The sequence below is a fragment of the Brachionichthys hirsutus genome, chromosome 23 (assembly GCF_040956055.1).
Source record: "Brachionichthys hirsutus isolate HB-005 chromosome 23, CSIRO-AGI_Bhir_v1, whole genome shotgun sequence".
NCBI lineage: Eukaryota > Metazoa > Chordata > Actinopteri > Lophiiformes > Brachionichthyidae > Brachionichthys > Brachionichthys hirsutus.
In genome coordinates this window covers 6951388-6978358 of record NC_090919.1, presented here as the reverse complement: position 1 = coordinate 6978358, position 26971 = coordinate 6951388, and the positions used below count along the sequence as shown (strand labels likewise).

General features: G+C 52.0%; 1 protein-coding gene across 1 annotated transcript; it reads left to right on the top strand.

Moving 5' to 3' along the window:
• Positions 1 to 71: 71 nt before the first annotated feature.
• Positions 72 to 22300, top strand: eml3 (EMAP like 3). Its single transcript, XM_068756012.1, has 25 exons — positions 72 to 96; positions 2385 to 2399; positions 4980 to 5141; positions 7271 to 7385; positions 7807 to 8250; positions 8809 to 8919; positions 9022 to 9050; positions 10028 to 10063; positions 10146 to 10266; positions 10533 to 10682; positions 11530 to 11599; positions 11762 to 11872; positions 12077 to 12172; positions 14712 to 14846; positions 15386 to 15524; positions 16011 to 16162; positions 16272 to 16397; positions 16705 to 16836; positions 18302 to 18369; positions 19147 to 19235; positions 19577 to 19674; positions 20164 to 20251; positions 20320 to 20418; positions 20800 to 20930; positions 22030 to 22300. The coding sequence occupies exons 1-25, from the start codon at positions 72 to 74 to the stop codon at positions 22234 to 22236; spliced, it is 2949 nt and encodes a 982-aa protein (XP_068612113.1). The 3' UTR covers positions 22237 to 22300.
• The last annotated feature ends 4671 nt before the right edge of the window (positions 22301 to 26971 follow it).

Below are 26971 nucleotides of genomic sequence, written 5' to 3'. Positions count from 1 at the left end.
GCGTGGGTTGGTCCTGCGTGAAAACAAGCCTCATCCGATGTTTGACCGCGAGAGACGCTTAAACTCAAGTTATGGATTCATCTCCGAACAGTTTGGGTGAGTGGAAACATTTCATTATTTTACTGGCATTAAGGGAACTTTTGAAGGACGAGCGTTACGGAGGAAAAGCTTTTAAATATTTGACAATTGTTTTGCTCTTCGGCGAACTTTCATTTTCATATTCGTAAACATGATTCTTCCAAAACTGTAAATGTCCGGCTCCCCTCGGAATTAATCTGTTAAATTGCGTCTTTGATGTGACGGCATTTAATCTGACTAACTTTTGTTTTCAGATTCTCCCTTGAATTTAAACTTCTTTCAACTTGTGTAAAACTTTATTAGTGAACATTGTATCGACAGCGTTCGTGTGACTCGGGAAACGTCGCGCGACTTCCGGGGTCGAGGAGCCGCCGCGAGCTAACGAGCTAGCGAGCTAACGAGCTACTTCTGTTTTCACTGCGGGGTCGCGCAGCTGAACTTCCTGAAGTTAAACACGTGACGTTCTGCTGATCGTCCAGACCCCGGATGTAAACCACAGATTCTGTGAATTCATGCACGTGATGATGATTCATATACCGGTATTTATTAGATAGAATGTTAGAGCAGTACAAGTACTGCCAAACAAAATAATGTATTACAGTACAAGTACAGTCAAACAGTAGCATGTATTACAGTACAAGTACAGTCAAACAAAATAATGTATTACAGTGCAAGTACAGTCACACAGTAGCATGTATTACAGTACAATACCAATACAATTCAAATAAATTACTCCACAGATGCAAAATAACAATAAATTAAAAAGACACTTAATATGTACAACGTAGGTGGACAAAAAGGGGGGGGGGGGGGGGGTTTGATCCGGAGAGAGTCGTGATGACTATCTCCGTTTCTGTCTCCCTGAAAGGTGAATTTTTGGGGCCGTTTTGAAGGAGGACAAAGAGGTGCATGTTTTGAGTAGTTTAACTTCAGGCTTGACGAGTTCCTCTCCAAACGCTTCCATCTTTCCCTGCGCTGCTCCCTCAGCCTGGGTGTGTGTGTGGGTGTGTGTGTGCGCGTGTGTGTGTGTGTGCGCGTGTGTGTGTGTGTGCGCGCGTGTGTGGGTGTGTGTGTGCGTGTGTGCGTGTGTGGGTGTGTGTGTGTGCGTGTGTGTGTGTGTGCGCGTGTGTGTGTGTGAGACACTTGCAGCTGCTGGCAGAGTAGGAAACGTGTGGGGGCTGCTCGTCTTCATGATGGCGTGAGCGTGGCTTGTTGTGTGGTTCTGAGATTAGCTGGCGTCTCATCCGGGGTGTCCCCCACCTGCTGCCCGTAGCTGGTTGATGAACTGCGGTGATTAAAATGTTGGCTCGAAGGTTCATTAAATCATAAATCATCTAAACGGAATTTGAATATTGAGTATTGCAAAACAGGAATTGGAAGGAAGTGCCGAACGGTTGCACCACGGAGCGCTCGTGATTAGCGCGTCGGCGAGGCTTCGTTTCCGCTCCGTGGTTCCGGCTTTGTTCCGTCTTTCATCAGAGAAGTACCTGCTGCTGTTCAGCATCACCTGAGCTGGGGTTTCAAAACCACCGAGCAGGTACTAAAACATGACTGAGGACGCATCGTCACGTTGAACCTTCTGCACAGACCTTTGTCTCTTCCTTCATCCTTTATTACCAAAATTAGATTCAATAAATGAACCCCGTGGCACTGAGAATCTGTTTTCACCAGGGTCTCTGTTTATTTGTTTACTCTGTGTGTGTAATTAAATGTGTGAATATTTGTATCGATGACCATTTTAGGACGTGGACAGAGCTGGTGATTTGATGAGGCTGTAGCCCCGGGTCATCGCAGCGCTGTAGCTCTTAAAGGAAACTGAAACTGTTGCATTATGTTTCGACCAACCTGTGGCACAACACAATAAGCAATCGCATCAGGGGGGCGTGCAGAATGGCTGGCGGGCGGGCGTGCAGAATGGCTAGCGGCGGGCGTGCAGACTGGCTAGCGGCGGGCGTGCAGAATGGCTAGCGGCGGGCGTGCAGACTGGCTAGCGGCGGGCGTGCAGAATGGCTGGCGGGCGGGCGTGCAGAATGGCTAGCGGCGGGCGTGCAGACTGGCTAGCGGCGGGCGTGCAGAATGGCTGGCGGGCGGGCGTGCAGAATGGCTAGCGGCGGGCGTGCAGACTGGCTAGCGGCGGGCGTGCAGACTGGCTAGCGGCGGGCGTGCAGAATGGCTAGCGGCGGGCGTGCAGAATGGCTAGCGGCGGGCGTGCAGACTGGCTAGCGGCGGGCGTGCAGAATGGCTAGCGGCGGGCGTGCAGAATGGCTAGCGGCGGGCGTGCAGAATAGCTAGCGGCGGGCGTGCAGACTGGCTAGCGGCGGGTCCGCTTTGCATGCTTGTCTTTGTGTAAATATCACGAATGGGAACCGTCAAATGGCCTGAAAGGAGTTTCATGTTAAAATGAAGTTCTCTTGTATTGTAGCCTAGTATTCTATAGGGGTGGCGTAGTGGGTAGCCCTGTTGCCTGATGACAAGAAGATTCTGGGATTGAGTCTTTTCTCTGCGGGGTTCGGATGTTCTCCCCGTGCCTGTGTGGGTTCTCTCCGGGTTCCTCCCACCTCCACCCTGGCGTCTTGTCCAGGGTGTGCCCTGCCTCTCACCTGTAGTCAGCTGGGATGGGCTCCAGCTACACCTGTGACCCATAAGGCGGGAAAATGCATGGATGGATGGGACAGAAAGTAACGCAGTAGAAAGTGACATTAGTATTTAATATTTGATGGCAGTTTTAGGACGTTTCATGTCCTCTGATGAGGTGTGTGTATATATATATATATATATATATATACATACACACACCTCATCGTATATATATATACGTATGTCTGTTGCTGCAGATGTAGAAAGAGGACACGTTTAGCGTAATGAGCTCGGAGCGGTTCAGCGATCATAACGGTCACAGAGTTACTCAGATTACCTGATAAGAAAGTTACAAAGTGTTCTGATACTGCATATTTGCCAATCCTTCGTAGTGACTCATCTTCTATGTAGTTGGAGGACAGGAAGTTTGAGATGATACCGAGGCGTAATCGTTTTACTGCGGGGGGGGGGGGGGGGGTACAGGATGCACCAAGAGTCGTTTGTTTCAGGGCGACCTGCATCTGCGGGTGGGTGAAGTCGCTTTGCTGCACCCGCCGGTGAGTATACTGTACTGCGTACTGCGTCCCAGAATACTGCACATTCGACCAACGGCTGAAGGAACGGAAACGGCTTCGGCCTCACCAGTAATGCTTCTAATCCCCTTTAGAGAAATAATAATAATAATAATAGTTTATTTATATAGCGCTTTTCTAAAAACTCAGATAAAAACTCGGGGCACCCCGAGTTTTATTAGGGGTAAGTCTCTCACAGGAGGAGATGGAAGATATTTGTAATCTAAAAAAACTGTGACTGTTGCATAATTCTGTCACTCGTACTTCTGATCGATTGGTATCGTCTTAGTTCTGATTGATTGGTATCGTCTGAATCCCGATCGATTGGTATCGTCTGAGTCCCGATCGATTGGTATCGTCTTAGTTCTGATCGATTGGTATCGTCTTAGTCCCGATCGATTGGTATCGTCTTAGTCCCCATCGATTGGTATCGTCTGAGTCCCGATCGATTGGTATCGTCTTAGTCCCCATCGATTGGTATCGTCTGAGTCCCCATCGATTGGTATCGTCTGAGTCCCGATCGATTGGTATCGTTTTAGTCCCGATCGATTGGTATCGTCTTAGTCCCGATCGATTGGTATCGTCTGAGTCCCCATCGATTGGTATCGTCTGAGTCCCCATCGATTGGTATCGTCTTAGTCCCCATCGATTGGTATCGTCTTAGTCCCCATCGATTGGTATCGTCTGAGTCCCAATCGATTGGTATCGTCTTAGTCCCCATCGATTGGTATCGTCTGAGTCCCGATCGATTGGTATCGTCTTAGTTCTGATTGATTGGTATCGTCTTAGTCCCGATCGATTGGTATCGTCTTAGTCCCGATCGATTGGTATCGTCTGAGTCCCGATCGATTGGTATCGTCTGAGTCCCGATCGATTGGTATCGTCTGAGTCCCCATCGATTGGTATCGTCTGAGTCCCCATCGATTGGTATAGTCTGAGTCCCCATCGATTGGTATCGTCTGAGTCCCCATCGATTGGTATCGTCTGAGTCCCCATCGATTGGTATTGTCTGAGTCCCCATCGATTGGTATCGTCTTAGTCCCGATCGATTGGTATCGTCTTAGTCCCCATCGATTGGTATCGTCTGAGTCCCCATCGATTTGTATCGTCTGAGTCCCCATCGATTGGTATCGTCTTAGTCCCGATCGATTGGTATCGTCTGAGTCCCCATCGATTGGTATCGTCTGAGTCCCAATCGATTGGTATCGTCTGAGTCCCCATCGATTGGTATCGTCTTAGTCCCGATCGATTGGTATCGTCTGAGTCCCCATCGATTGGTATCGTCTTAGTCCCCATCGATTGGTATCGTCTGAGTCCCGATCGATTGGTATCGTCTGAGTCCCGATCGATTGGTATTGATCAGACGGTATTTGTGTATTATCAGACGTCTTGCGTGCCGCTCCTCCTCGGTGTGCACGTTTCTGTGCGGTGATGCTACTGGTCAAACGGGAGATCCTAGTCACGTGATCAAACCCCTCCTTGGACCATCACGTGATCAAACCCTTCTTTGGACCATCACGTGATCAAACCCCTCTTTGGACCAGAGTTCTGTCCAGGCCGTCGGTTTCGTGGGAGATTTCTGAACTCCTTTGATCTTCACGTCTCCAGGGCCTGATCTCATTGATCTCTGGGGAGCTAATGTGTGCTAGTTGGTGCATTGGTCTGCTGGCTGGCTGGCAGGACTCCGTAACGCACCTGGACTGGATGTCGCTCGCTAGCGTCTTCTGACGCGTCCGTCGCGTGTCTCTGCAGACGGCAGCGCCGACTTCCCAGACCAGGCGGCTCTGATGGAGACGCGCCTGCAGGGACACGAGGATGAGATCACGCTGCTGAAGTCCTCGCTGGCCGACGCCCTGCGCAGGATCCGCCTCCACGATCAGCTCCTACCAATCCTGAAGCAGCAGATCATTGCAGGTGAGCCGGCCGGTACGAGTGTTCTCTTCCCATTCACAAGCATTGAAACCAGGGAGTCTAACCGTCCTCCACTCCACCCTGTCCTTTCCACCGTCCCCCACTCCACCCTGTCCTTCTCACCGTCCTCCACTCCACCCTGTCCTTCTCACCGTCCTCCACTTCACCCTGTCCTTCTCACCGTCCCCCACGTCACCCTGTCCTTCTCACCGTCCCCCACGTCACCCTGTCCTTCTCACCGTCCTCCACTCCACCCTGTCCTTCTCACCGTCCTCCACTTCACCCTGTCCTTCTCACCGTCCTCCACTTCACCCCTGTCCTTCTCACCGTCCCCCCACTTCACCCTGTCCTTCTCACCGTCCTCCACTTCACCCTGTCCTTCTCACCGTCCCCCACTTCACCCTGTCCTTCTCACCGTCCCCCACTTCACCCTGTCCTTCTCACCGTCCTCCACTTCACCCTGTCCTTCTCACCGTCCTCCACTTCACCCTTGTCCTTCTCACCGCCCTCCGCATCACCCTGTCCTTCTCACCGTCCCCACTTCACCCTGTCCTTCTCACCATCCCCCACTTCACCCTGTCCTTCTCACCGTCCTCCCCAACACCAGCCACTCTCATGTCCTCCCTCACTACGTCCATGTCTCTTCTCCTGGGTCGTCCTCTAGTCCTGTCCTTTGCATCGTCCTCCCCAACACCAGCCACTTCTCATGTCCTCCCTCACTACGTCCATGTCTCTTCTCCTGGGTTGTCCTCTAGCTCTGTGACAGTGGACAGTGTCTCCCTCAGAGACACTGTCCACTGTCTCTAAGCTGTCCATCATGGTCCGATCTGTAAAAAATGTCAAATCATTAGACGTGGTCTACTTTAGATAAAAACATTGATGATGATGATGAATATATTTATTAGATAAAATGTTAGAGTACAAGTGCAGTCAAACAGTAGCATGTATTACAGTACAAGTACAGTCACACAGTAGCATGTATTACAGTACAAGTACAGTCACACAGTAGTATGTATTACAGTACAAGTACAGTCACACAGTAGCATGTATTACAGTACAAGTACAGTCGCACAGTAGTATGTATTACAGTACAAGTACAGTCTAACAGTAGCATGTATTACAGTACAAGTACAGTCAAGCATCCTGTCTAAGAGGAGCATTTCTAAAAAGCCCTTGCGGTCTTGTTTCCGTTGAAAGTCCTTCGTACATAAATCATCCACAATTAAACAATACAAATTTAACAATACAAATAAAAATAAAAATAAATTACTCTATTGATGAAAAATAACAATAAAATAAAAAGACACATAATATGTACAACGTAGGTGGACAAAATGGGGGGGGGGGGGGGGGTTGATCTGGAGAGAGTCGTGATGACTATCTCCGTTTCTGCCCCCCTGAAAGGTGAATTTTTAGGACCGTTTGAAGGAGGCCAAAGAGGTGCATGTTTTGAGGTCTCTCTCCAAAGACGTTTGTTTTTATTAATTTTCGCTCGTTCACGTCTGTTTTTAGTAACGTATCACGTAAAGCATGAAAGTTCACGGGCACAGCCGGTGGTTGGGGACCACTGCTGTAGGCGAGACAATCATTGGGACGCCTGCTGTAGGCGAGACAATCATTGGGACGCCTGCTGTAGGCGAGACAATCATTGGGACGCCTGCTGTAGGCGAGACAATCATTGGGACGCCTGCTGTAGGCGAGACAAACATTGGGACGCCTGCTGTAGGCGAGACAATCATTGGGACGCCTGCTGTAGGCGAGACAATCATTGGGAAGCCTGCTGTAGGCGAGACAATCATTGGGACGCCTGCTGTAGGCGAGACAATCATTGGGACGCCTGCTGTAGGCGAGACAATCATTGGGACGCCTGCTGTAGGCGAGACAATCATTGGGACGCCTGCTGACTCGACACTTTTACGAAAGACGGCCATTGACGCCTGCACAAGGAGGGCGAGACACAAACGGTCATTGCTGAAGAGGCTGGCTGTTAGCAGAGCTCGCCGTCCAAGCACATGAATAGAGGGGGACACAGTGTCCAAGCGAGGGGGACAACGCACCCTGGAGAGGACGGTGATCTGGATCACCTTCAAAACGAAAGAACAAAGAACTAACGAGCGGCTGTGACCCCTCAGTGAACCCGGGCGCGGCTCAAGCCATGAATCAGGCGTGCTGCTCAGAAGCTTGCGTCGGCGGCAGGAAGTGGTCGTCCAGCTCAGCCGCCGATGGACACGCCCTCCCTGCTACCAGGTACCGCCGCCTACTTTACACGGGTTCATGTAACTAGACAACATGGATGGGGCGGAGCCATCGTGCGGGGGGTCGCCGACTTACCGCCACAATTGGCTCCGAGGGTTTTGGCCCTTGTTAAATTAGCTGCGTCGTGATTCTGTCGATGAGGAGTAGAAGTAAGCGTCCTCTCGGGGGACGTCGTGGGAGAGGTCGCAGAAACTGTCGTACACTCGCTTTCCGGTACGTCTCGAGTCACGCAGCGGTAAGTGGACGACCCCGCGTGCCCTTTGTTCCAGCCAAAGGGCACGCGGGTCGGGTCAGAATCCGCCTTGTGTTTTATTGTACTTCGCCTGTACGTGCAATCTGCCTGTATGCGTCCTCTGTATGCGTCCTCTGTGTGCGTCCTCTGTCTTCACCTGCGTCTCTGAACTGTCTTCAGCCGACTGGCGGACAGCAACAATACCAATGGCCACGTGTTGAAGGCGAGTCCCAAACCGACAACAATGGACCGGTCAACCCAGACGGAACCGTCCTCTTCGGGACAGCAAGCTGGACCGGACCGGGTCCTTCTGTCCGGGCGGGCCCAGAGCCTACAACTGGAGGACGCCCTTCCACCAGGCAAGCCTGTCCTGGATGGGACTCGAGCCAAGCTTCACCGTGTCCCTGGTCTGGAAGAGGAGGACGATGAAGAAAGAAGCGGCGAGCGTTGGATGACATCGGTGGAGGCGCCCATCCAGCCCAGCGCGGTCGCGGGCCTGCAGGACGGAAGCTGCTCCCCAGAGGAGGCGGAGCCTGGCTCCTCCTCGGTCAGAGCATCGGACCCGAGCGCCACCTCACGCGCTGCCCCCCTGGGCCGCATCCGGGAGGGGGAGGCCAAGTCTCTGTGCGTTACCCATCATGCTTTGCTTCAGCAACACTCGCCACCGTCCCTTTCTCTGTTGCCTTTACTTGCATGGCTTTAAAAGACGAGCGGCGTGTGACCGCGAACGCCACGGGGACGGTACCTCCTCTGTAAATGTGTCTTCGGTCTTTCCCGATGCATTTCCGCTCTCCTCCAGCACGACGTCCTTTAACTCCCTCGTTCCTCCTGCTCTGAGCGGCGCTTTATAGACCTGCTAACCGCTAACAGCGCCCCCTTTGGGTTCGGTGTGGGTCACGCTAATCCAGCATCGCTGCCTTGTCCTGAGCGTCCTCTGCTGCTCACAGAGAACAGACACCTTCATGGATTAAAGGAATTTAGTCCCTCATGTCCAACCTCATCCTGAGGATTTTAAGAATGCCGATCTGAGTGGAGCCATGAAGGTCCGTGATTCGTCCAGGGAGGTTGGACCACAGACGTGTCTGTGTCTTTGCGTCTCTCGATAGAGCCCTGTGTGATCTCTAGCGGTTACACTGCTGGCCTTCCCCGTCCCGGTATCAGATCTTCTTCTTGCGTTTCCAGGGTTCGTAGGAACAGCGAGAAGGTGGGAAACCCCGAGAGGCAGCGGAAACCGCTGGACAAGAGGGCGGCGTCCTCGGCCAGCCTCCTGGCCCGCTCCCAGAGCCTCGAGACGTGAGTCGTGCTGCCGCCGCGGCGGAACGAGGGACTGGTGGGTTGGAGCTGAAGGGCGCGGCCTCGTCCGTCCGTCTGACGGTTGTCTTCCTGTCTCCACAGTCGGGCGAAGGACACGGTGGCGACTGCAGGTGAAGTATCTGCAGATCACAAGCGCTGGTCATTAATCTCCAAGGAGCGCCTGAAGGGAAAACGAGACACGAGGAGAGAAAGCTCGTCTCCAGTGGAGACGGGACGTCCTTGTCCTTGTCCTTGTTACGGGACGTCCTTGTCGGTGTTACGGGTCGTCCTTGTTACGGGACGTCCTTTTCGGTGTTACGGGGCGTCCTTGTCCTTGTCCTTGTTACGGGACGTCCTTTTCGGTGTTACGGGTCGTCCTTGTTACGGGACGTCCTTTTCGGTGTTACGGGGCGTCCTTTTCGGTGTTACGGGACGTCCTTGTCCTTGTTACGGGACGTCCTTGTCCTTGTTACGGGACGTTCTTGTCCTTGTTACGGGATGTTCTTGTCCTTGTTACGGGATGTCCTTGTCCTTGTTACGGGATGTCCTTGTTACAGGACGTCCTTGTCCTTGTTACGGGATGTCCTTGTCCTTGTTACGGGATGTCCTTGTTACGGGACGTCCTTGTCCTTGTTGCAAACACTGATTGATAAATCCTCAGTCATCCGGAGGCGCTGGCTGCCGGACAATGCACACGTGTCTCCCGTTTGAGGGGGAGAGACACGCCGCTAAAGAAAGGACTGTTGCTTTAAATGCCCCCCCCCCTCCCCCCCCAAAAGGAAAACCATGCTGCCTCAAGGGAAGGACTATTGTTAGATACACAACTATGTTAACTGAACTGTCGCGTGGCAAAGGGGCTCAAAGGCTTTAGCAAAGGACGAGCTAAGGGAGGCAAGACTTTACTTAAAACTTCACTTAAAATTGGTGTTTTTGCCCCCCCCCCCCCCCAAACCTGTTTGTGCTCATAAATATGACGAGCTCACGGCTGACCTTAAGGCTGCTTTCAGCCTCGATGCATCCGATCAGATTGAATTCAGGTGTATTATCGTTATTACGGGACGTGCACGTGAGACTGACGCGCTCGCCTTGCGTTTCCATTCTCACGCAGGGTCTCCCGGCTCCAGAAGGGGGACCTACACTCAAGGTAGGACGTGCTGCCTTGTCTCCGTCTCCGTTTGACCGGCTGCTGCTGCGACCTTTGACCTTTGACCCCCGTTACCTTTCAGGGCAGTCGATCAAGATGTTCATCCGGGGCCGGCCGATCACCATGTACATCCCCTCTAACGTCCAGAACTACGAGGAGCTGAAGCTGGAGCTGCCGCCTGAGAGGCTGGAGCTGGACTGGGTGTATCCTCCCCTCTTAGCGCGTTTAGCTAGCGCGCTTAGCTAGCTCGCTTAGCTAGCTCGCTATGCGGATCCCGTTTTACTGCTGCCTCGGCCGGCTGACTTCCTGCTTCTGTCCCGGAGCGTCTCCGTCCCAACAGTTCCGGCGATGCGAGAGCAGCATCATCAAAAAAAAAGAAGTTCGACTGTCACGCGGCGCCGAGTTGATTATTGATTAGCGTTCAGCTTGGCGAGTTGTCGTGACGACCCCCTTGACCCTTCGGCACCAGCTACGGCTACCGTGGGCGGGACTGCCGGGCCAACCTGTACTTCCTCCCGACGGGCGAGGCGCTCTACTTCATCGCCTGCGTCATCGTGCTTTACCACATCGACCGGCGCACACAGCGGCACTACCGCCGGCACACGGACTGCGTGCGCTGGTCAGTGGAACGCGAGCCCCGCCCAGTGCGCCGATGGATGAGGAGACACCTCGAGGACAGTGAGACGCCGTTCCGTTCCGGAGCAGCGAGCAGAACGGAACGGCGTTCCAGAATAAATAGTTCAATGCATGCTCTGAGCTCTACTATTTGATTTACCAATTGATGAATTGATGCTAAGCTAACGCACTAGCATCACAGAACGATGGCGCAGAGTGGGGAGAATCCTCTGAAAACATTTTGATACTTGAATATTTGCACCACTAATCAATAAATCTTTAGGAATTCAGGCTCAGTGTGTCCCGTTAACTCATCGAGTGCCATTTTCAGCTCCGCTCCACGCCGAGTGCCGCCATTTTGGCTCATCTTGCCTGATTTTATTACGACTACGCAAACACCAAACACACAAGATGAAGGATTAGAGTCTCTCCTTTCATCAGGAAACAAAGTGTGCTCCTTCCGTCGTTTGTTCCGGGGTTGTTGGCCGTTGAAGAGGCAGATTTCAATGTCGGGGTTTAAAAAAAAAAAAGCGTCTTTAGACGTCAACGGCACTCAAAGAGTTAATATCCATCCTTTGCTACTAACTATGTGGAAAAAGGAGGTTTATAAGCGAGATTGTGTCCCAACCTCTAAAGGTGTACATCTGTGAAACGGGAGCAACATCGATGCTTGTGTTGCGTGCGGGACCTTCACCTTGTCCCCGGGTGGGACTTTCCGTCCTCCATTTCGCGTCTTTACGGCGGCTTTAGAGGAACTCGCTGCTTTCGAGCCCGATTTGAGGAAGTGCGGTTTGTGTCCTTGTGGTTTTAGCTTCGTGAACGGTTTGCTCCTCTTTGTGTCCTCTCTGCAGTCTTACCCTCCATCCCGACAAGGTGCGAGTGGCGTCCGGCCAGACGGCGGGGGTGGACAAGGACGGGAAGGTGAAACCGAGTTCTCCCACTTTGATTCTCTAGCGACTCGTAGAACGGATTTATAGCTGCGTGGACAGAATGAATTAGTCCTCCGGATGTCCTCCGTCCCCGCTCTGATGCGTCTAACACATCGCGCTGGGAGGATGCTAGCCGTCTGTGTTTGTGCACTAGCCCCAGCACCCGTGTGTTTATATCTGGGACTCCACCACCCTGCTCACCCTGCAGCAGATTGGACTCGGGACCTTCCAGAGGGGGGTCGGATCGGTTGCTTTTTCCTTTGCTGTGAGTCCATCTTCCCTCAATTCTGCTGCGATAGATTCCAGCCTCTCATGCTCAAATGATCATTTCTATGAGAATGTGGTTATAAAACTCAGAGCAGCAAAGCGTTCCGTGTTATTTAATGAACCTGGGCGGAGGAGGAAGTGGCACGAGTGACGCTTCTACCGCTCTGGACTTGCTTCAGATGGTTTGTGGTGACTCTTACAGGATTCTGGAGCGTTCCTTTGTGTGATCGATGACTCGAATGATCACATGCTGTCAGTCTGGGACTGCAACAAGGCGACCAAGCACGCAGAGATCAAGGTAAAGAAACATGTCTTATTACCAGCTTTAGTTCAAAGCAGAGACACGGTCAACATTCCCAGAAGAAGATGCTGAGGTTCTCCTTGGGAGGGACCAGGTTGGACAGGATTAGACATGAGACGATAAGAGGGACAGTGAAGGTTAGACGTTTTGGAGACGGGGTCAGAGAGACCAGACTGTGATGGTTTGGGACATGGACGTAGTGAGGGAGGACATGAGAGTGGCTGGTGTTGGGGAGAACGATGCAAAGGACAGGGTTAGAGGACAACCCAGGAGAAGAGACATGGACGTAGTGAGGGAGGACATGAGAGTGGCTGGTGTAGGGGAGGACGATGCAAAGGACAGGACTAGAGGACGACCCAGGAGAAGAGACATGGACGTAGTGAGGGAGGACATGAGAGTGGCTGGTGTTGGGGAGGACGATGCAAAGGACAGGGTGAAGGGGAGACGGTTGGGTTGCTGTGGCGACCCCTCAGGGGACAAGAGGAAAGATAAAGAAGACGGAACTGACGAAGCATTTTGTTTGAAACATCTTTAAGTCGAGTTTCTTAGTGACCGTGACCTGGACGAATGAGAATGTCCACCGACGCGTTGCTAGCATGCTGCGTTTAGTCCGCTGACGCTAACGCTAGTTAAACTTGATGCCCTTCCTGACTTTGATTAAAGCTTTCATGAAATCGTCCGTTGAGCTAAACAGGAAGGCAGAAACCTCCACAGCAGGGGCCTGTCTGCGGGGGGGCTGGTGGGTGGGGGGGGGGTGTCTTGGCGGGAGTGTAAATATTTAACAGTGTTCGGTTTCATCCGGTGGCGTGAATGCGAGCTTGTCCTCGAGTGCTGCGGCGGCGGTTCGTTGGTCGGCAGAGGAATTTATAGACACTGCCCCCCCCCCCCCCCCCCCGCCGTAGGGGGGTGTCTGCATCTACCAACGACGCCGATGACGCAGTGGGTAGCGCTGCTGCGTCTCTGACAGACGTCTCACTGACTCCTGTGTCTCGCTGGATGCTAGAGCACCAACGAGGTGCAGTGGGTAGCGCTGCTGCGTCTCTGACAGACGTCTCACTGGTCCCTGTGTCTCGCTGGATGCTAGAGCACCAACGAGGCGCAGTGGGTAGCGCTGCTGCGTCTCTGCCAGACGTCTCACTGGTCCCTGTGTCTCGCTGGATGCTAGAGCACCAACGAGGCGCAGTGGGTAGCGCTGCTGCGTCTCTGACAGACGTCTCACTGACTCCTGTGTCTCGCTGGATGCCAGAGCACCAACGAGGTGCAGTGGGTAGCGCTGCTGCGTCTCTGCCAGACGTCTCACTGACTCCTGTGTCTCGCTGGATGCTAGAGCACCAACGAGGTGCAGTGGGTAGCGCTGCTGCGTCTCTGCCAGACGTCTCACTGGTCCCTGTGTCTCGCTGGATGCTAGAGCACCAACGAGGCGCAGTGGGTAGCGCTGCTGCGTCTCTGCCAGACGTCTCGCTGACTCCTGTGTCTCGCTGGATGCTAGAGCACCAACGAGGCGCAGTGGGTAGCGCTGCTGCGTCTCTGACAGACGTCTCAGTGGTCCCTGTGTCTCGCTGGATGCTAGAGCACCAACGAGGCGCAGTGGGTAGCGCTGCTGCGTCTCTGCCAGACTCCTCACTGGTCCCTGTGTCTCGCTGGATGCTAGAGCACCAACGAGGCGCAGTGGGTAGCGCTGCTGCGTCTCTGACAGACGTCTCTGACTCCTGTGTCTCGCTGGATGCTAGAGCACCAACGAGGCGCAGTGGGTAGCGCTGCTGCGTCTCTGCCAGACGTCTCTGACTCCTGTGTCTCGCTGGATGCTAGAGCACCAACGAGGCGCAGTGGGTAGCGCTGCTGCGTCTCTGACAGACTCCTCACTGGTCCCTGTGTCTCGCTGGATGCTAGAGCACCAACGAGGCGCAGTGGGTAGCGCTGCTGCGTCTCTGCCAGACGTCTCGCTGACTCCTGTGTCTCGCTGGATGCTAGAGCACCAACGAGGCGCAGTGGGCAGCGCTGCTGCGTCTCTGACAGACGTCTCACTGACTCCTGTGTCTCGCTGGATGCTAGAGCACCAACGAGGCGCAGTGGGTAGCGCTGCTGCGTCTCTGCCAGACGTCTCACTGGTCCCTGTGTCTCGCTGGATGCTAGAGCACCAACGAGGCGCAGTGGGTAGTGCTGCTGCGTCTCTGCCAGACGTCTCTGACTCCTGTGTCTCGCTTGATGCTAGAGCACCAACGAGGCGCAGTGGGTAGCGCTGCTGCGTCTCTGCCAGACGTCTCGCTGACTCCTGTGTCTCGCTGGATGCTAGGGCACCAACGAGGCGCAGTGGGCAGCGCTGCTGTGTCTCTGACAGACGTCTCACTGACTCCTGTGTCTCGCTGGATGCTAGAGCACCAACGAGGCGCAGTGGGTAGCGCTGCTGCGTCTCTGCCAGACGTCTCACTGGTCCCTGTGTCTCGCTGGATGCTAGAGCACCAACGAGGCGCAGTGGGTAGCGCTGCTGCGTCTCTGCCAGACGTCTCACTGACTCCTGTGTCTCGCTGGATGCTAGAGCACCAACGAGGCTGTGTTTGCTGTGGAGTTCAACCCCGGGGACAGCAACAGCATCATCACCTGCGGGAAGTCCCACGTCTACTTCTGGACCCTCGGCACGGGGCAGTTCACCAAGAAGCAAGGCATCTTCGGGGTGAGACCCTCTGCTTCATCCCGACGTTCCAGCTTCCTTATGAATAAAACATAAGGCATTCAGCGAGAACCGAAAACTTCAAATAAATAGTTGTGTGCAGAAAAAAAACGTTCTTTTCTTTTTTCTGCACCTGATAGATGTTTAAAAGTCGATGCTTAAAGTGTTATCTTCATTTACGTCTCAGACTAACGAGACAACAACTAATAATTATACGCATGAAATCATTCTGAGGACATAAAAAAAATACTTCAATACAATTAGATGAAGATGAAATGTTACATGGCTGAGGAGTAAAAACTACTTTACGTGGAATAAATGTGAAATCTGTCAAAACACAAATATGATGCCAAAATACCCAGAGCCGTCAACAGACTTGTTGGGGCCCGGGGCAACATGCCCGGTTACCCCCCCCCCCGTCGACAGGCCTGGGGTCTTCACTCTTCTTAAATCTGACTTGGAGTGATTTACGAGCTGCATTTATTGTTTAAACCGTACTGAGAATAGAAATGTGATCCGGCTCTTCTTCCTTTTTCTTCCAGAAATACAAGAAGCCCAAGTTCATCCTTTGCTTTCTATTCAGCCTGACTGGGGAGGTTCTGACCGGAGACTCTGAAGGAAACATTCTGACTTGGGGAAAGTCAGCTGCAGATGTGAAAACACTCGGCAAAGGAGCCAAAGGTCAGTGCTGCTGGTCCGGAGACGCCAAGCCAGGCGAGGGTTGCCGAGGGTTACCGAGCAGAAAGTGGAAGACGTTTACTTTGAACTAATGTCCTCTCATGTGCGACGTGGCTTTCATCATCTCTTCTCCTGGGTCGTCCTCTAGTCCTGTTCCCTGGAAGTTCCATCCTCAGCATCCTTCTACCGATATAGTCCCTGTCTCTCCTCTGGACATGTCCAAACCATCAAAGTCTGGTCTCTCTGACCTTGTCTCCAAGACGTCTGACCTTCACTGTCCCTCTTATTGTCTCATTTCTAATCCTGTCCAACCTGGTCACTCCCAAGGAGAACCTCAGCATCTTCATCTCCGCCCCTTCTAGCTCCGCCTCCTGTCTTTTCTTCACAATGCTTTTTATTACTTACGTTTTCCTGATTACATTTCGTGTTTTTCTCTAGTTCTACTACACACACGTTACTGATAAAAGTCTTTGCTCTTTCGTCTCGCAGAGACTTTACAGATCATGCGACAGACCAAAGCCCACGAGGGCAGCGTGTCCACCCTGTGCGCCCTGCAGGGCGGCGCTATGCTCAGCGGAGGAGGGAAAGATCGTAAGATCATCCGCTGGAGCGCTGACTTGGCACCTGAGCGAGAGTGTGAGGTGAACCCCTGTGTGTGTGTGTGTGAGAGAGAGGGACGCTGTCATCGTAGAAGTCTCTGTCGCTATAGCAACATAGCATGCATTATTATTCATGTGATTGTTTGTCTAGATTCCGGAGCGCTACGGAGCGGTCCGCACCATTGCAGACGTTAACGAGGAGGAGCTGCTAGTTGGTACGACCCGTAACGCCATCCTGAGAGGCTCCTTCTCCGCTGGATTCGTGGCCGTGGTGCAGGTCGGCGTGAACTCGTGCATCAAAGATCCAGCATTCCAGAATTGTGTGTTCTTCATCAATGAAAATGGAAAAACAAACAACACAATAATCCTCTTTCTGCGTCATGAACTATTTACGACGGGGACGTTACTGATGTCCTTTAATTATGGAATGAAGCGTGAATGTCAAAATGATCTGTCCAAAGTGTCCAAGCTGTGAGGACAAAAAACCCGGTCCCTTTCAAAATGTCCAAATCCTGCTTTGGGCGTTTGCTCAAGGGTCACGGATCAAGACTGGTTAGTGAACTCGCCGTGTCTGCCTGTCTTAGGGCCACGTGGATGAAATGTGGGGGCTGGCGACGCACCCCGATCAAAGCATCTTCCTCACCTGCGGCAACGACAGGCAGGTGTGTTTATGGAGCACAGAGGACCACGAGCTGGACTGGTGCGTCACCCTGGAGGTAAGGCGGGACTCGAGTCGCTGACTTCAGTGCAGGTTCCGTTCCAAGGTGTTGCGTTGTCCACAGGCGGTACGCGTAAGAGTTTACCTTCTTAACTTGGTGGATTGTGGGAAATGTATGCTTATTCTGGATTGAAAGCAACGTGGGAATGACGGAACTGTAAAGTTGTGTTTGGAAAGTTCCTCAGTTTGACAGTCACTGGGAGCAGGACTGGTGAAACCAGATCAAACGCTCCTGTATAGCCCAAATTCACGAAGGATAATTTCCCTCTGAGACGTTTACGATCTACAAAGACGACGTCCTCCCGGTGGACATCGTGGGTGAGACCGCAGAAAATGTCGTACACTCCATTCGCTCGCTCACTTACTGGAATGTCGTAAACAGACGTCTGAAAGGTTCCATATTATGAAAAACGCACGTTTCCCTTGTTTCTACACTATTCTGGTGATTTTGGGTCCTTATCAACCCAAAAACAGCGAAACAAACCATCCAGTCAATCCTTTGTAGTTTGGGTCGGTCTGTCATCACCTCCTGAAACACGTCTGGAAGAAATCCATCTCGGCTTGACGGCAAGTCGGGGGAACGGGCACACGATGTGCTTCGGGTAGTGACCCAAAGAACAAGGTCGACCAGACCCAGGAAGCGCTGGAGAGACCTAATTTATTCCGTCCTGAGATTATTGCCGTCATCGCACCGTGTGTGTGCGAAGAGTGCGTTCGTAAAGTCGACCTCTCGCCAGTCGCGTAGGTCGTAAGTCGACGGCCCGCAGTAGTCAAGCCTGGAAGTGACAAATTAATAAAGCAATTTTTCTGCGTTATTTCAAGAGACAGTTTCTGATTTTTATAAACGACCGAAATTAAAGAAGGCAGGTATTTTCATTATGTGGGAGTCCAGGGACAGGTCCTGATCAAAGACCATTCCCGGGGTTCTTCCAAGATTACTAAAGATTAAAGAGATATTATCCAGATGAACTACGCCAGTCGGTAATTTATTTCTGAAGTGGAAGTAGTTTCCTTTCTGTCAGGATTGAGCAGCAAGAAGTTGCAGATCATCCACATTTTAATATCGTTAAGACAAACCTGGACTTCAGTCTGTTCATTGAGCTTGAAGGATAGATATAGCTGAGCATCATCTGCATAGAAGTGAACATTAATATCAAGTTACCTACAGGGAGCATCAAGAATGAAAACACTGGTACTGATCCTTGTGGAAGCCAAATGGCTATAATCATAGATCATCATCATCATCACTTATGTTCATTTATTTATCTGTCTTTATAGCAATAACATGATAAACTTTATTATTATTATCCACATCATGTTACAATATAGATTTTTTTTGGGCGGATCTAAATAAATGAGCCGTTATGTCTTTTCATTTAAATAATACCACGAAGACGACGCGTCTTCTTTTATTCATGTTTCGGACTTCGTGCTCCTCGCTTTGTTCTGTGTGTCCTTCACAGGAGTATGGATTGTGTGCCGACTTCTGCCCCAACGGATCTGTGGTCTCAGTTGGTCTTTGCACAGGAAGGTAGCGTAGACGTTTCATCACTTTGACATTGAAAGTATTCTGGGAGTATTCTGGGATTCATTTCTGTTGCCGCTGATCCTGTGTAGGATCACAGGGGCCTGGACCCTGTCCCCGTGGGTGGTGGGGTGCACTCCTTCACAAGGGCCACATAGAAAAACAGCCATTCGTGTTGCTTGTTTTTGTTCATGGGAGGAAGTCAAAGGACCTGTACCCCCCCCCCCCCCCCCCCGAAACTTTTAAGTCAGTATTAAATAAAAGGAAGAATGTTGAAAGAAGAGTTAATTTTAGGAACAATTCTCTTTAAAATATCCAAAATAGTGAACATTTCTGTGTCTGCTTTCATTACCTGGGGGGGGGGGGGGGGGGGGACGACTAAATACTGCATACGCCAGAGGAGGCGGAAACAATCAGGGCTGGTGGGAAACACAAGGGAAGGAAGCAAGTTGAGGCTTCAGAGTAAAACAGGAAGTTACGAGACGAAACCAAATCTTCTGTGACGGGGTATAGTTAGCTTCGTTTAGCCTGAAGACGAGGACATGTTGGAGGACAAAAGTCAACCCACGCCCTCAAAAGTTATTGTCTTAACTCTGTGCTAAGCTAGGCTAACCACGGCTTGACTCCACCCTTTTTAAAGCTGTACTTACCTGCTTAAAGGCTTGTTTCTCACTTCTTCTATATTTGGGTCTCTTCTATAGCTGGTGTCCATGTCTCTGACGTGTCTCTGACGTGTCCGTTGTGTTCTCCTGTGCCGAACCTTTCCTTTTCCAACATTCCCAGGTGGATGGTCCTCGACCTGATGACCAGAGACGTGGTGTCCGAGTCCACGGACGGGAATGAGCAGCTGTCTGTCATGAGATACTCACCAGGTCAGACGCCACCGTCACGCCAGCTCACAAGTCTTCTGGTGTTCACACGCTCAGTCCAGGTCCATACAGTGAAGGTGTTTGGTGTGAAGCAGCTATCGAGCCTTTATAATGTAACGTTCTAAAACATGCTTCGGGTGCGGAGCGTGAAAACGACCCCCGTGTCAGTCGGAACCTCACCCTGACACTGAGCTGTCCTTGGAGCCGCTAGTTAGTGGTGAAGACTAGTTTAACAGGTCACCTACCTGCGAAGCCGCCATAAAGATAAAAGCACAACGACTGTGTGACTGATTTTCATAAATGCAGGGTCTTGAATGGGTCTGTGTTTCTCTCTCATCCTTCAGACGGCAGCTTTTTAGCAGTTGGTTCCCATGACAACTTCATCTACATCTACGCCGTGACGGAGGGCGGCCGGCGCTATTCCCGCTTCGGGAAGTGCAACGTGAGCTTAAAGTGTGACTGATCGCTAACGGCGATGGTTCGTTGGATAGAGAAGAGTCTAAGGACGAGGAAGTGCTGATGTTTGTACGAGGATGCTCGGGCTATCTATGCTACGATAACGAGGAGAAACAATCCCATAATGGCTCGGGCTATCTATGCTACGATAACGAGGAGAAACAATCCCATAATGAATGAAGAAAATCATTTTGCTCAGCGATGTTCTTTATACATTATAAATGCAGTAATCGTCCACTCGGCTCAGCACTATGCTAATGCTAATGCTAATGCTAATGCTAATGGTAGCAGTGTGCTCGAGCCCAAAGAGCAGCTTCTCAGCAAACACTGCAGTATTCCGTACTCCAGTTTAACCACTGATGTATGGGCCAGACTCGCAGTGTTGGCGCAGTGTTAGCGCAGTGTCTCACTTCAGCTGAACTCTTACTCCACAGAGACTCGTCCTTCATGTCTGTCTGTCCTTCCCTCCATCCAGGGTCACTCGAGCTTCATAACTCATCTGGATTGGTCCAAAGATGGGAAGTACATCATGTCTAATTCCGGAGACTACGAGATCCTTTACTGTAAGTAGCGTCTCAGTTGTCTTCAGACTGCGAGGACAATGTCCCGCTGAGGGAATGCCTTTGAACAGGGGACGTAGCGTCGGGCTGCAAACTGCTGAGGAACCGCTTTGAGAGCCGAGACAGAGAATGGGCGTCCTACACCTGCGTCCTGGGCTTCCACGTCATCGGTGAGAACTCCAGCGCTCTGTAGCCCCCCCAGCGCCCTGCACCCCCCAGCGCTCTGTGCCCCCCCAGCGCCCTGTCTGTGCCCCCCCAGCGCCCTGCACCCCCCAGCGCCCTGCAGCCCCCCCAGCACCCTGCACCCCCCAGCGCCCTGTCTGTGCCCCCCCAGCGCCCTGCACCCCCCAGCGCCCTGCAGCCCCCCCAGCGCCCTGCACCCCTCGGCGCCCTGCACCCCCCAGCGCTCTGTGCCCCCCCAGCGCCCTGCACCCCCCAGCGCCCTGCAGCCCCCCCAGCGCCCTGTCTGTAGCCCCCCCAGCGCCCTGCACCCCCCAGCGCCACGGCGTTCTTCTACCATGTGAGAGCGACTCTTTGCTGTCCTGCTGCAGGTGTGTGGTCAGAGGGCTCCGACGGAACGGACATCAACGCCCTGTGTCGATCTCACAATGAACGAGTGGTGGCGGTGGCCGATGACTTCTGCAAGGTCCACCTGTTCCAGTACCCGTGCCCCAAACCCAAGGTAAGGTCCACAGAACCCAAGGTAGCGTCCCCAGAGCCGAAGGTAGCGTCCCCAGAGCCGAAGGTAACGTCCCCGGAACCGAAGGTAACGTCCCCGGAGCCGAAGGTAGCGTCCCCGGAACCGAAGGTAACGTCCCCGGAGCCGAAGGTGACGTCCCCGGAGCCGAAGGTAGCGTCCCCGGAGCCGAAGGTAGCGTCCCCAGAGCCGAAGGTAGCGTCCCCAGAGCCGAAGGAAGCGTCCCCAGAGCCGAAGGAAGCGTCCCCAGAACCAAAGGTAGCATCCCCAGAGCCGAAGGAAGCGTCCCCAGAGCCGAAGGTAACGTCCCCGGAACCGAAGGTAACGTCCCCGGAACCGAAGGTAACGTCCCCGGAACCGAAGGTAACGTCCCCGGAACCGAAGGTAACGTCCCCGGAGCCGAAGGTAACGTCCCCGGAGCCGAAGGTAACGTCCCCGGAGCCGAAGGTAGCGTCCCCAGAACCGAAGGTAGCGTCCCCAGAACCGAAGGTAGCGTCCCCAGAACCGAAGGTAGCGTCCCCAGAACCGAAGGTAGCGTCCCCAGAGCCGAAGGTAGCGTCCCCAGAACCGAAGGTAGCGTCCCCAGAGCCCAAGGTAACGCTTTGTTTCTGTTTCTTCGACTTAAAGACGGAAGGTCTTCTTCAGATTTACGTCTGTTAACCGAACCGAATTTCATATTGTGTGATTCTTAAGTAGAAGGAAATGGTGCGGGTGTTTCGCGTGACGCAACTTCTAATTGATGTTTTGGGAGAACTCTAACTTTAAAGGGGACTTTTCTCATGTTTCTAATATTTTGGTGGTTTCGTGTCGTTAACAACCCAAAAACGTTTAAATGAAACCATCCAGTTAATCCTGCGTCGTTCTGCAATCAAGTACTGAAGCATGTCTGGCAGCACCGCCCCCATCGTGACATCACAACGGGGGGAGTCGTGCTTCCTGGTTCTCACTCCCGAGCTTTTCTAGTGTCTCCGCTGCTGTCCAAATTTGGACTTCCTCCAAATGAAAAACATTCTGGACTCCCGTTCTATTTATTTGACTCCTTTTGTTCTTCTGACCCTCCTGCTCGGTTCTTTGTCCTCGCCAGGCGCCCAGCTTCAAGTACAGCGGCCACGGCAGCCACGTTACCAACGTCTGCTTCACCCACAGCGACTCTCACCTCCTCTCTATGGGTGGGAAGGACGCGTGCATCCTTCAGTGGAGCGTCACGGGAGGCGGGGCGGCCCACGGCGGCGAGCGGCTGGCCTCGGTCTCGTCGTCCTCCACGAGCTCTCCGGAACCTGTGGCCTGCTAGGAGGGGGACGCCTTCAGAGTCCTGCTGTCGTCTCGGTCTCGTCTGGACCACGTGGACGACTCCCCCGGACCACGAGGACGACTCCCCCGGACCACGAGGACGACTCCCCCGGACGTGATGTACATGCGCAGCCTGAACTTTGGTGCCTCCATGAGCATGTAAACCCTTGTGAAACTGGAACGGCCTTTCTTTCCGTCGCCTGTTGGATCTGTGGTGAGTCGTGTTCTGAGACGCTTCCTCAGCGCTCAGCGAATCCCGAGTCCTTCCTCTGCTTGCATTACAAAGACTGTGTTGGACCGTTTCTAGCGGACCGGGCTCACACACAGAAGACAAAAACAAATACACACACTCGCTCACAGACTATGGACAATTTTGAGTTATCAGTTCACCTAAACTGCAAGTTGTTGGAGGAAACCGGAGAACCCTGCAGACACGGGGAGAACCCTGGAGAGAACCCTGCAGACACGGGGAGAACCCTGGAGAGAACCCTGCAGGCATGGAGAGAACCCTGCAGACATGGGGAGAACCCTGGAGAGAACCCTGCAGACACGGGGAGAACCCTGGAGACACGGGGAGACACATGCACGTTCGTGCTGCTGCCTTCGACGGCTACGATGCCGCGCAGCAGCAACTCGAACGTCTACTGAGGCGGTTGAAAAGCGTGGAGCGGCAGGCGCGTCTCTTGCGCCCCCCTCTGGCCATTAAAGGACATTGCAGAAGAGTTTTCCAAGAGCCAAAACGTAATGCTGCAAAATATTTACAGGAGTAAACTGCTACTGCTTTTGTTTTTTTAATCTTGAATATATTGAATTAATAAATTTCATTTCTGTGTTACAAAGATACTACATGACACTTGTTTTGAACTGCAGTTGAACCTATGCTATAGAGCAGGGGGGGGGGGATTGTTTATTCCATGGGGCCACATGAGAAACAGAAAATATTCTGGAGGGCCGGGCCAAAAGGCTGAACTCGATTCTGCATAATATTAATTTTATTTCTTTATAGAAAAGCAGTAAATAGCATTTTTTGACAAGCTTGTAAAAATGTTATAATTAAACAATAAACATTTGAGGTTGCCTTACAAAAAATGTCATTTATTCAATTGAGTTTCTCAAAACGATGGTAAAATAAACGTGAACGTGCTCATTGAGAGACGCATCATGTTGAACTGTCGCTGAGCGCAGTTTTAGTCCGTGCATGAGGTGAGATGAGAAAACGTGTTTGTCTGAATTGGAAATGACAAAATAATCAGCCACATTTCCAGCATCACAGTTTCCGCTCTCTGATCCAGGGAGGGGTTCGAGTTCAACCTGGTCTATGACATCATCGTTAAGGTTACCATCAGAGGGAGGATCCTCAGCACCCCGGCTCCAGTCTCCGCCCCTCTACTCTCGGGCACACTCCTCAACTCAGCCCTATGCGTTTGTCAGAGAGGCCCGTCCTGACCTGCAGGTGCTATCGAGCACACCACTCCTCCAGCCGGAGGCGGGCGGACTATTTGATATGGAGCTGGCTCCCAAAAGTCCTGAATCTTATCGACCCCTAACTGCATGATTTCGCGTGTACACCAGATCTCCCTGCTCAAAATCTGGTGCCTTGGTTACACCCTGATTCCTGGATTCCCTCCGAGTCACTTCATCATCCATCCTTCGTTGTACCGTCTCATAGGCCGCCGCTAGAGACTTTTGGTGCTCTTCTCCCCACTCTTCCATGGGAAAGTCCTCCATGTTGTTTCCAACAAGAGAGTCAATGGGCAACTGCGGCTCCCACCCAAACATAAAGATATGGTGCCCTGCCAGTAGTCTGGTGTACCGCGGTGTTAGAGTTACACGCAAATGTCACCTGTGCAAGATGGCGAGGCCACCTGCGCTTCTGTTCAGGTGGCAGGGTACGCAACAAGTCGTGCAATGTGCGATTGAAGCGCTCACACCGGCCACTCCCCTGGGGGTGGTATGGTGTAGTGCGGCTTTTCTCGATTTCCAAAGTCTGGGCTTCCCCGCTTCGGCTGCTGCTCACGCGGCCCAACCCTGGTTAGGCGGTCGAAGATGGATGGATGTATAAATGCACATTATTTATTAGGTTTGAAAGAAAAAAATGCATTTCACATATTTGTATTACTGTGCTAGCTAGTCTTAGCTAACTGGCTCATGGGGAGTCGTTATCACGTTTACATCCGTTTTATATCCCTTTACATTCAATAATTTGTCCCCAGGATTTATCCAGTTCACAATGACATCAAGCCAATTGCGAACATTAATCTCCACCTGGATTACAGCTCTCAGACCAGTAAGAACTGATCTGGAATCAGATGTCGTCTCCGATGGCTGCTTTGATCTTGTTGCTTTGATGACCAGGTCCAGCTGCCGGCTGAATGATCATTTCCCAGTTGCTCCTGAGAGAAAAACACCTTTTTTGTGACACTCAACAAAACTTTGAGCATTTAGACAGATTCGACCTTCAAAGAATCATCAAACACTTTAGAAGAGAAAATGACTTCTCCGAACGCGTTGTGGTCGTGTTCCGACGCCGGTGGGATCGGTAAGACGAGCATCGAACCACCTGCATTTTGTGTTTTTCTTCATATTAAGACCGGAAATGGACAATGTTCGTCGTTCTGTGTGTGTGCGTGTGCGTGTGCGTGTGCGTGACCTCGACCGGACTCTACGGTCGCTTTACCCGCTTTGCGGTTCACTCTGGACCGAGCGGGTAACGGGCGAGAGGAGAATCACAGAATGCCCACCAGGGGGCTCCAAATTCAGATTATAGTCAACGGCCCTTAATTATGAAAGAAATCACATCTACCACGGTTGATTTATTCTGCTGTGGTCTGTAATAACACAATAATAAACAGTATAGTAACTGTCAATCATCATAGGTATCAATACAATTCAATAACTGCTGGAACAAAGGACTGTATTTATCATTAAGATGTAAAACATGTTAGCTAGCATGCACAGCTAAACGAGCACACATTAGCACAATGCTAACGTTCGGCCTCTACCGGCTCAGCGTAATGAGGCTAACGTTCTGGCGTGTTCGCGCGGAGCTGAAGGGAACCGGGAACGTCGCGGTACAACGACATTCTACCGGCGGAGGGAGGGAAACTCTATTTCCGGCTCCGACGTCTCACACGGAGAGATGACGCATTCAAAGGCGTCGGAGAACTGCGGTGCGTTCAGGAACATGGGATATGTGACAACTCCCATCAGAAACTAACAATTACCGGCTGAAAGGCGTCACTGAGCCCTCCTAATATGGGCTTCCTAACGGTTCAGGTGTGTTTTGTTCGGTGAGACTCACGGATCGATTGCAGAGATTTTTATTTCCATGCTGATCGTCTTTCTTGATAGTTCCGGTCCCGATACCCGAGATTGAAGCTGGTCTCACGCTCAGCGGCACCTTTCAGTACTCCGTACTGGAGATCAGTGGCAGAGGCCAGTATGGTGAAGTGGCCCGGTGCCGAAACGAGGCGACGGGGGAGAAGGTAGCCGTGAAGTTCGTAAAGAGCCAACGGCACACGGAGACGGAGGTCAGCGTTTTTATTTTCAATATATTTGATTGACTTGGTACTTGGATGTAGTATTCTCCATCAGAGTACGATGTCTCAGGAAGAGATTTCACATCTCGTTGTCTCCACAGGTGTCCATGTTGGAGGCCATCGGCGTCCTCGATTTGGACAGAACGAACCTGCTCAAGTTCTTTGAGCAATTTGAAGACCAGGGGCTGATCTGTCTCGTGTTTGAAATACTCGACAGGAGTCTCGTGGATTTGCTCAAATCACTGGACTGGAGCTCTCTGTATTTGGAGTCCATTCGGCCCGTTGCTAAACAGGTCAGTATTATTACCTTGGGAGAATCCTTTGTCCCGTCCGTCCGTCCGTCCGTCTGTTAGCGAGAAGGTCTGGACGGATCTTGGTGAAACTTTCAGGAAATGTTGGGAATGGCATTATTATTATTATCTCTCCACCACATTTCATCCGGGTCGGATCCAGATTGAGTGAGGAAAGCATATGTACTTGTATTTATCTGTGTTTTTGTCTCTGCAGCTCTTTATGGCTTTGGACGCACTGAGGACTATTGGCATTCTGCACACAGACATCAAACGTTATGTTGGTGAACGTTGCTGAGCAGCCCCTCAGGGTGAAACTGATCGACTTCGGCAACGCCATGCCGGCCGCTTCGGCCCGCACTGGGTGTGCTATCCAGCCGCTTTCATACAGGTACCTTCATCCTGACATGCTCAGCCATTCTCAGTCTTCTCTTGGTCAAACCGACTCCTAATCGTTGAGTTTTCTTCTCCAGAGCTCCAGAAATTGTCCTCGGCCTGCCATTCAACGAAGCCGTCGATGCGTGGGGGGTCGGCTGCACCCTGGCCTACTTGTACTTCGCTCATCATCTCTTCTACTGCACCTCGCCGTATCACCAGGTAAGGAGAGTTACCTCACACAAAGGAAAGTATGCACCCAGTGGAGACTGGATCCAGACTGGCTGACGTGTCTCTGTACTCTTTGACTGCAGATGAAGGCCATCGTTGAGGTTATTGACCAGCCAGAGGACGACCTGCTCCACAGGGGGATTTACACGCAACAATTCTTCCTGAAGGAAAAAGCTCCTGATGGACCAGCGTGGAGGCTAATGGTTGAGTTACCACATTCTGCTTTGCTTTAAGTCATATGTGTCAAACTCAAGGCCCGGGGGCCAATGTGGCCCCCCCACGTCATTCTTTGTGGCCCGCA

Bases quoted from the DNA above. Each gene is read 5' to 3' on its own strand.
- eml3 (XM_068756012.1), top strand. From the start codon at position 72: ATGGATTCATCTCCGAACAGTTTGG. The intron at 7,386-7,806 runs GTACCGCCGCCT...AACTGTCTTCAG, and splicing joins CACGCCCTCCCTGCTACCAG to CCGACTGGCGGACAGCAACA. The intron at 10,683-11,529 runs GTCAGTGGAACG...TCCTCTCTGCAG, and splicing joins CACACGGACTGCGTGCGCTG to TCTTACCCTCCATCCCGACA.